Here is a 9,745-nt window from a genome sequence, read left to right on the forward strand (position 1 = left end):
GCGCAGAGGCAGGAGGCTGGAAGCAGGAATCCTACTTGGGATGCTTCCCACCCGGATGACCCCAATGGCAAGGCACTCGGGTTCGGCCTCGACCTTGGCCTAGTCAGCTGTAAAATGGGAACATTCCCAAGTGCACGTGGGGCCCTCCCTCGGCGCCTTTCCCGCGGCCTAAAGTGAGGCGGGATACAGGAACGTCTGGCGTGACTCCTGTCAGTGGCCTGTGCCGTCTCGGCGGGGACACGTCTTGGAGACAGATGAGCCGCGGGACCTCTGGAGATGGGGGCCGCTCGCCACAGCCTTCCAGCCCGCTCTGCGCCAGCCCCGGAGGCCCACCGCTTGTAGGCCGGGGGGATCCGAGCGACCTGGGTACTTTGCTCTGTTTCTCGTGGTCAGTGAGGTCCGAGTGGGCCGGCCGACTCAGGCCGCAGCCGGGTCTGGGGCCTAGGCCTGGCCCAGTACAAACCTTCCGGCCTCAACTGGAAGTAGATGAGGCCCATCCTGCCCCCTCCTTCTAAAGCCTCCCGGAAAGCAGCTGGAGGCGGGGAGTGGGGAGCTGAGCTTAGGACAGACTAGGACAAGGGGATTCCAGAGTGCCACAGCGTCCCCCACCCCAGCCCACCCCAGGTCACGCCTCCTCCAGCAGCAGCGGCTTGCCTGGGACCAACTGGGCGGCCCGGCTCCGACTTCGTCCCAACATATTTATCGTAACGAAAGGGTCAAAGTTCCTGGGGTTGTGAGCCGAGGGCCAGGGGGAAACACCCAACTGCCCCCGCGCAAAACACGCAGTACAAGCGACACGCACCCGGGAGAACGGGGAGGGTGCTGCTGCAGCGGAGAAACCATTAGTCTCCGGGTGACCCGCCCAGGAGCCTTTATTTTATTTTCCTTCTGAATTAAACAAAACAGTGTCAGATGAAGAGGGAAGAGAGGACAACGAAAGTAAGGAAAGATAGTAAAAATTCATAGAAAGAAAAGAAAAAACGAAAAAGTTAGAAAAAGAGGAGAAAAAGTTAGGGAAAGGAGAGAAAAGAGGAGAAAGATGTAAACGGGATGGGGAGGGAAGAGGAAGAGCGATGTGGGGAGAGGGGAGCTGGGGGGCTCACTCTGGCTACAGGCTCCGGGAAAGGAGCCCAAGCCGGCGGGCAGACAGAAGTTACCTCGCGAGCCCTCCCCGGCCTCTTAGTGCCGGGCGGTGACGTCAAGTTAAGGGGTTAAAGGAAAGGCGGAAGGCTTGGGAGGGAGGGGGTCTAGGGGCCGGGCTCCGTCCTCAGACTGACAGATGGGCCGCGACCCCCGCCTCTAGCCGCCCGCCTCCAAGGGGGAGACCCCCCGGAAAGGTGGTTTCGGGGCTTCGTTATTTATGTGTAATTGTTGGTGGTGTTTAAACCCAAAGCAGCAACAATTGCCCCGGAGCCAAAATAAAAAAGCGAAAGGACGATCCCCCCAGCCCGCAGCCCTGCCCCTTGCGCCCTCGCTCCGCCTCGCCCCGAGCAGGGACCCTCCTGAGAAAGGTTGGAGAGCTGGCTGTAGGGAGCCGGGGCAGACTGGGGGGGGGGGGGGACGACGGAGACGGGGTTCAGACCCGGCTGTCAACCTACTCTCTTCCTCCTCCCCCCACCCCAGGAAACAACATCAGGGGGGAAAAGCACACCAAAATACTCACCCCCCGGCAATGATTCCCTCCCCTGGCCTGCGCTCCCGGGTCTTGGGAAGCTAGGGGATCGAACTCTCCACGGACAGGTGCCACGGCTTCACGGTGGGGGGACGCCGAGGCAGGGCTGGACTGGAAAACGAGAAAAGGCCCCAGCTCCTTCTCCCCCACCCCCACCGCTCGCCCCGAGGGAGGGAGAAGGGAGAGGAGAGGAAAAACAATGAAAGAAAGAAGGAAAAAAGGAAGGAAGAGAGAGAGAGAAAGACGCTAGGAGGGAGGGAAGGGAGTTAAAAAAAAGGGAGGGAGGGAAGGAAGGAAGAAAATAGGGAAAGAAGGAAAAGGAGGGAAAGAAGGGAAGAAGAAAGGAAGAAAAGGAGAGAGGAAGTTAGAGAGAGGAAGGAAGGCAGAAAGAAAAAAGGAAGCAAGGAAGGGAGGGAGGGAAGGAAGAAATTAGGGAAAGAAGGAAGAAAGGAAAAAGGAGGGAAAAGGGGAAGAAGGAATGAAGGAGGGAAGGAAGAAGGGAAGGGAGGGAAAGGGGAAGGAAATGCATGTTTAAAGGAAAAGGGTGAGAAGACAAGAGGAAGAAAAATGGAAGGAAAGGAAAGGAAAAGGAAAGGCCGGGAAAGGAAGAGATGATTGTTGAATTGAAGAAAAGAAGAAAGGAAAACAGCGGAAAAAAAGTTTGTTGAAGAAAAAAAGAAAAGGTAAAGGGGGAAGAAATTAGGAGGCAAGGAATGAACGCAGAGAAAGGAGGGGAAGAAGGGAAAGGGGAGCGCTGGGAAGGAAAGCACCGGGCTGGCCACTTTCCCCAGGCAGCGCTCGGAGGCCCGCCCGCAGCCCCCCCCCCCCCGTGACCCCCGCCGCAGTGCCCTGGGCGAGCGGTGTCGGAGCTCAGCTCGCAGATTCAGGCCCTGTGGTTCCCCACGGGTTATTAACTAAAGTACAGACTTGGAGCAGAGCAGGGAGAGCGCGGCCGCGGCAATTAGGCGCAATTCACACGCTCTCTCACACACGGAAACTACTTGTCATGATATTTTAAACACTCCTCCTGGTCTCATTTCTTTTTCTTTTTTACCCCTTCATCTTCGAGTCCCCTTCCCGGGTCTCCGGGCTCCCTCTCCCCATTCCCCCCTCCCTTTCCCTTCCCCTTTCCCTCCCTCCTACTCCTCCCCTTCCCCCTCCCCGACTCTTAAGAACACAGGGAAGCTTTTAGAGTTTAGAGTCCTTCGGCCAGACCCAGCGAACGCGAGTCTCCCCGGGCGCTTATTTGGGGGCGGGGGGGGGGAACCGAGGGGGCGGCCAATCAGAGGTTCGCCTGCCTCCCCTGACCAATAGCAAGCGCCACATTGTTGTCAAATTCTGTCTAATGGAAACGTAACGAGCAACAATAGAGCGGGCCAGCGACTCATTGAGACTCGGTCGGGCAGCGCCTGGCAACTCGGCCCGTGGCCGCCGGCTGCTGCTGCTGCTGCGGCAACCCTCGGCTCCGGCTCGGACTCCAGCACCGGCTCCGACCCCCGAGGGAGGCTTCGATCGGGCCGCGGCTCTCCCACGCTCCACGCGGCCGTTGGCTGCCCTCCCCGCTCCCCGAGACCGGCCTGGGACCCCTGAGCCTCCCCCCACCCACCCCAGTCCCGGCCCTGCCCCCTCTCCCGGTAGAGACGGTTTCCAATTTCTCTCCCGGAGGGGAGGGCAAAGAGGGAGTCGGGAGCCGGCTGACGGACGGACGGGTGGCCGGGGGCTTCAAGTTGGCGCTAGTGGCCCCAGGGAGCGGAGATGGGCAGATAAGGGAGCTGCCTACGTAAGTGCCTCCTCTCAGGCCCAGGCCCGAGCCTAGCGAGTTCAGCCAGCCGAGAGGGAAGCCTGCTCTGCCGCCCGCTGTGCGGCGGCCGACGGAGGAAGAGTCGCGGGGTCCGAGCCAGGTGGGTAAGCGCGGTAGTCCGGGGTCGTGGGAGGGGGGGCCAGGCCAGAAGGGGCAGCCCGGGGCGGCTAGCTAGGGACCCCCCTTATGTGATGGGTCTGGGAGAGCGTGGGGGGCTTCGTGGCTTACGGGGGGTGGGGTAGGGAGGAAGCGGAGACCCCCAAGGAGCGGGAGGCGGGGGCGTAGGGCTGCTGGCCGATCGCAGGTGGGTCTGGAGGTAGAAGTGTAGGGAGCCAGATCTGGGACGCCCCTCCACCCCCGCTCCAGCAGCCGATTTAAGGAGGGAGGGGGAGGGGGAAGGACAAGAGGAAGAAAGGCCTAATGCGGAGGATTTCTTTCCAACCCTCCCTCATAAGAAGGTTCGTAAAATTAAGGGAAAGGAAGGATTTCGGGGCCTGGGGCGCGAGGAGAGGTCCTGGAACCGTGTGCAAAAAATATCGCAGCTGGCAAAGGCCTTAAAAACTCCATTTTGTTACCCGTCCCCCATTGTAGGGAAACTGAGATCCAGTGACCCCCCCCCCCCAACCCACACGTGTGTTTTTTCCGTGGGCAGGTCACACAGCCCCCATTTCCTTACATGCCCGGGAGGGAATGCCATCCTTGGGCGCGGAGTTCGGGGTGTTAGGTGGGTAGGGAAATCAAGAAGGAACTTAAGGAAAAGTTAAATTCCGGGTGTTAGAGCGCGGGGCCCTGGCTCCATAGAAGGCACAATTGAAAAGGAAGGAAATCTTAAAGAACGGACGCCGAAGCTGCGAAGTTCGGGCTGGAAAGGCCCGTGCAGCTTGCAGCGTCAGTCAGGAAGGCCTCTGGAACTTAGAACGCGAGGGCTGGAACGGAAACTGAGGGAGCAGAGGACGTGGAACCTGGGGCTGGGAATGTGTGACCTGGGGGTGGGGGCTCGGTCCGGCCCGGCTGGAGGGGCTCAACTTAGCCGAGCGCCGACTGCCCGCGGCGGAAAGCGCTCGGCTCTCCTGCTCCGGCCAATTTTACAGTCGAGCGAGCAGGCCCAACGAGGCGAGAGGCCTCGCGCATGGTCCCCCCTGCCTGCCGGCCCGGTCTCCGGCCCCTCGGCCCCGGGTCCTTTCCCAGCTCCCCCGCCCCCTCTGCCTCCGGGCCACGTCAACTGGGCGGGGGTTTGTTTTCTCTCGTCCCTTGCAGACAGGCGGAAGGCCGGCCTCGATGGAGCTGCGCTCGGAGCTCCCCAGCGTGCCCTCGGCCGCCGGGCCCCCGGTGGCGCCGGGCTCCGTGGCGTCCGTGGCGTCCGTGGCGGCGGCGGCCGCGGCGGCCGCGTCGCTGCCCGTGAGCGTGGCGGGCGGCCTGCTGCGGGGGCCGCCCCTGCTGCTGCGGGCCGCCGAGAAGTACCCGCGCACGCCCAAGTGCGCGCGGTGCCGCAACCACGGCGTGGTCTCGGCGCTCAAGGGCCACAAGCGCTACTGCCGGTGGAAGGACTGCCTGTGCGCCAAGTGCACCCTCATCGCCGAGCGCCAGCGCGTCATGGCGGCGCAGGTGGCTCTGCGGAGGCAGCAGGCGCAGGAGGAGAACGAGGCCCGCGAGCTGCAGCTGCTCTACGGCACGGCCGAGGGCCTCGCCCTGGCCGCCGCCAACGGCATCATCCCGCCGCGGCCCGCCTACGAGGTCTTCGGCACCGTGTGCCCCGACGGCGCTGGCGGGGCCGGTCCCGGGCCCGGCTCGGGCGCCGGGGGCGCAGGAAGCGGAGCCGGAGGCACAGGTGAAGGGGAGGGCCATGGGGGGGATGCCGGGGACCCCGCGCTGGGCCGGGCCGCGGGGAAGGGCTTCTCTCCGCTCCCCGGCCGCCCTTGCCTCTCCCGCCTCCTTCCCTGCTGCCGCTTCCCTCGGTTCGCGGGTTCTCTCCCCTCGCTTCGTTGAACGCCCCTTTCTCGGATTTCTTCCGTTTCTCTTCTCTGCGGGTCCTGCTGTCTCCCTCCCTTCATCCCCCCTTTTTTCGCTTTCCCCTCTTTCCTGCCTTTCGCTCCTCCTCACTAGTTTATACGCGCGTTCTCGCCCCCCTTCTTGCGCTCCTCGCTCCGGGCCCCTTTCCTAATTCCCCGGTTCCGCAGCCCCACCGGCCGCTCTTCCCGTTTCTCCCTCCCTCCTCGGTTCTGCTTCCTCCTTCTCTCCCCGCAGCCCTCCAGCCTGGCTCAGCTTTCCCCTCCTCTCCTGCTCCCGTTCATCTCCACATTATTTCCCCTTCCCGTCGTTCTTATTTCTCTCTTTTTATACTCTCTGCCTCGCCTCCTCCTCAGCTTCCCCTTCCTCCCTTCGGGTTCGCACGGCTTTTTCCCCTTCCATTTGTAGATGGACTTGGGGAGAATTTCCTCCTGCTGCTCTTGCTTTCTCTTTGTTACCCACTTTCGAATCTTATTCTGAGCTCCTCCTTGCGCTTTTCTCTCCCTGCTCTCTCCGTTGCTTTTTCTAGTTCTAATATCACTTCCTCAGCGATGTCATTTCTTTCCTTCATTCCCTTCCCCGCTCTTTTCTTTTACACCCTTGCTGCTTCTGTTTCCCCCCTTTCCCTCTCACTCCTCCCTCCTCTTCACTCTCCCCCCCCCTCTCTTTCCCGGGATTCTCCTTTCTCTTCTCCCCTTTTAATCTCCATTTTTACATTTTCTTCATCGTGGTTTCCTTTTCTTCTTTTTCATGTGCTGCCTCTGCTTTTCCCGGCGTTTCCTCTTCTATTTTGGTTCTCTCTTCTTCCTCTTAATTTTCTTCTCTTTCTAGTTTCTTCTGTTTCTCTTTTATCTTTCCCCTTCTTTTCTATTTTTTTCCTTTCCATCCTTCCCCCTCTGCTTCTCACCTCTTCCCAGGAGCAATCAACTGAGTTTGCACAGATGAATTTTAGCTCAGACCTGGCCATTTAACCGACTCTGATGTTGGGATTGCCACTTGGAGGAAGTGCTACTCTGCTAAAATTAGATATTTGGACTAGATGGTGGTTGTGGGTTTGTGTTGTAGGATTTTTTTTTTAATTTCCAAAAGAGTGTAATTTACAGAAACTTCTCTCACTTTCTTCTCCTGTCTTCCTGAACTTTCACATTTTTCTGTCTCTTTCCTAGTCTCTGAATCATCTTTGCTCTCCTCTGTCTGACTCAGGAAAGGAGAAAACCAGTGGCTCAAATAAAGATCTGACTTGAGGGGGAGGGAGGAGACTTTTCAGTCGTCTCAGGGGCAGAGTGGCTCACGTTATCCAGTAGGCCTCTGGACCTGAGAGGGGGATAATACGTGTGTGAATTTTCTTTTTCCTTTTGACGTTTGTTTTGGGAGGGGGGAGGTTTTCAAAATCCCCTAATTCTCTGGTTGCCCATCCCACCGCCTTGGCACAGAGTAGGAATGCAGCCCAGGTTCTTCATGCCATTCCCCGATCCTGATCCGATCCTGATCCATCCCTCACCGGTCCTGAGGGTGGGCCACAGGAGAATGCGGGTGGAAGGTTTAGAATATCCTAGGATTTCAAGTTGGAGGCGATGTTCCATTTAATTCTCCTTCCTAGTTTCTCCTGTGAAAATCCCTGAGACCCCAGAACAAGTTGCTTTCCCAAAATCCTATGTATGTATGTATGTATAGTACGAAAAATAGCAGAAGGTGGAGTAGGGCAAAGACAGTCAGGGCCCCCAGATCCAAGGGGCAGGGGGGAAAGGGACAGTGGGCAGAGCCAGGAGTAACAGTGCACAGGCGGCCCACTCGATGGTGCAGGGGCTTGGTCTGCAAAGCGGGGATCTTCCCGGCCTCGACTTTGCGCTCACCTGCCCTCCCTGTCCCCCATTTTCTTCCTTCCCCAGAGGCCAAGCTACAGAAGTTTGACCTGTTTCCCAAAGGCCTGCTGCAGCCGGGAGGGGCGGGTTCCCCTCAGCCGCCCGGAGGAAAACCGGTGTCCCCGGACGGGGCAGACTCGGCACCCGGCACTTCCTCTCCGGAGGCCCGGGCCGGCTCAGGATCCGAGAACGGCGACGGGGACTCGTTCCTGGGCTCGCCACAGTCCAAGACGCTGAAGGAAGCGGGCGGCGGAGGCGGCAGCGGCAGCGGAGGCGGCGGCCCCGGCGAGGACGACAGCCCGGGCTCCATCAGCCCCCTGGGCTCCGACTCGGGCTCCGAGGCGGACAAGGACGAGGGCGCCGCGTCGCCGCCGCCGTCGGGTTCGGGCCCCGGGCCCCGGCAGCGGACGCCGCTGGACATCCTGACCCGGGTCTTTCCCAGCCACAAGCGCAGCGTTCTGGAGCTGGTGCTGCAGGGCTGCGGCGGGGACGTGGTGCAGGCCATCGAGCAGATCCTGAACCACCACCGCGGCGCCGCCGTGGTCGGGGGCGCGGCCGTGGCGGCCGTGGCGGCCGGCGGGCCGGACAAGGGCCCGGACGAAGGCTGGACGGGGCGCGCGGACGGCGGCGGGGGCGCCCTGGGGGCCGCGCTGCAGCCGGGCCCGGCGGCCGCCCACCACCCCCACCACAGACCCTTGTTGGCGGGGGCCATGACCCCAGCCATCGGGACCCTGGGCAGCCGCTCGGCCTTCTCGCCGCTGCAGCCCAATGCCAGCCACTTCGGGGCCGAGGCGGGCGCCTACCCGCTGGGCACGCCCCTGGGCCTGAGCCCGCTGCGCCTGGCCTACTCGGCGGCCGCGCACAGCCGCGGGCTGGCCTTCATGGCGCCCTACTCCACGGCCGGCCTCATGCCCACGCTGGGCTTCCGGCCGCCCATGGACTACGCCTTCAGCGACCTCATGCGGGACCGCTCGGCCTCCGTGCACAAGGAACCCGTCTACAGCAACGGCGGCGGCCTCTACGGGCCCCTGGTTAACAACACCCCGGACAAGCAATAGGGAGGGCTGCGGACCGAGGGGAAGTGCCCGGGGCACGGAGGGGGAGAGGAAGCCGCGGCCGCCCCTCCCGCCCGGCTTCGCGGCCCATTTCGGGCGGTGACCCAGCCCCTGCGGCTTCTCGGCCGGGAGGGAGGGAAGCCGGCTCTGCCCCGGAGCCGGGGTGAGGACACGGGGACACTAAGGCGGAATCCGCCCGGGGGTCGCAGCCTGCCGCGCTTGCCCGAACCCTTCCGGAAGCCACCGACCCGAGGTCGGCCGAAGGTCTGGGGTAGGCGAACGGGTGTGGGGCTTGGCTCTTGTGCGGGGCCCGAGGCGGCGGGTTCGAGAGCCCAGCCCGACCTGTTAGAAGGCACTTTGGCTTCCGGGATGCTGGACGCCCGCGCACCCTCCCCAGACGGATCGTAGGCTGGCAACCCTTCTCCCTCTCTCCGTTTTCGTTCGCTCTCACAAATATAAATCTAGGCTGAACAAACCTACTCCTAGCGCTGGGTCTAGTCCTTGGGAGAGGAGGTGTCGGGCACGCCTCGCTCCGTCTGGGTCTCCGCCTCTGCCTCTGGCTCGGGTCTGCCTCTCCCGAGAGATCGGACTGTGGAAGAGCCGGCAGTGGGCTCCGAGCGGGCGCTTTCGTTGTTTCGGTTCTCGTCCCGACCCTCCCCCGTCGCTTACGGTCCCGAGCATGGCTATTTCATCTCTGGTGCATTGTGAGGTTTTCCACGTGTATAAATATATCGGTACCTGATCTATACATATTCATATACATATATTATATATATATACGAGCGAGTGTACGATGTTATAAATGGATTCTAAGTTATTAATTGTAATCTGTAGGTGATTAACGTTTAAGCAAAAAAAAAAAAAAAATTCCAAAAAGGAAATCAACCAAGACGATAAAATACAAACCAACGACAACCAAAGTTAGACAGGTGGTCTCGTACTTCTGAGGGCTAGAGATCAGCCGCTCCTCCAGTGTGTCACGGAACCGCTCCCTCCCCCCTTCGCCCGAAAGCTACTTGAATCCTCGGCTCTTCTGCTGGGCTGCAACCGGATTCGGTTTGGCCGCAGCCCTGGGCTTGCCTCCCTCTTGGGGATCCAGGGTCTCTAGCTAGTTCCCCACATCCTACTGTCCAAAGAACGCTGTGTTTTCTACGCACAGACATGTTAGAAATGTTATTTTCGTCTCTCTAAGACCTCTAAGGTCTATCCTCCCCAGATCAGGAGAGTAACAAGATGATTCTCCCAATTTACCTCTGAACTCCTTCCCCTTCCCCCTTTTCTGTGAGAACTTTTAAAAAAGATTGTGAAGGTCTGGATTGGATCTTTCTTTCGAAGCTACTCCCTTCCC

The 9,745-nt window shown here is 60.5% G+C and overlaps 1 protein-coding gene across 1 annotated transcript; it reads left to right on the top strand.

The window, feature by feature from the left end:
* Positions 1-2,515: 2,515 nt before the first annotated feature.
* Positions 2,516-9,286, top strand: DMRTA2 (DMRT like family A2). Its single transcript, XM_074265978.1, has 3 exons — positions 2,516-3,573; positions 4,731-5,301; positions 7,370-9,286. The coding sequence occupies exons 2-3, from the start codon at positions 4,752-4,754 to the stop codon at positions 8,398-8,400; spliced, it is 1,581 nt and encodes a 526-aa protein (XP_074122079.1). The 5' UTR covers positions 2,516-3,573; positions 4,731-4,751; the 3' UTR covers positions 8,401-9,286.
* Positions 9,287-9,745: the final 459 nt, after the last annotated feature.

The sequence above is a fragment of the Sminthopsis crassicaudata genome, chromosome 4 (genome assembly GCF_048593235.1).
Source record: "Sminthopsis crassicaudata isolate SCR6 chromosome 4, ASM4859323v1, whole genome shotgun sequence".
Classification (NCBI taxonomy): Eukaryota; Metazoa; Chordata; class Mammalia; order Dasyuromorphia; family Dasyuridae; genus Sminthopsis; species Sminthopsis crassicaudata.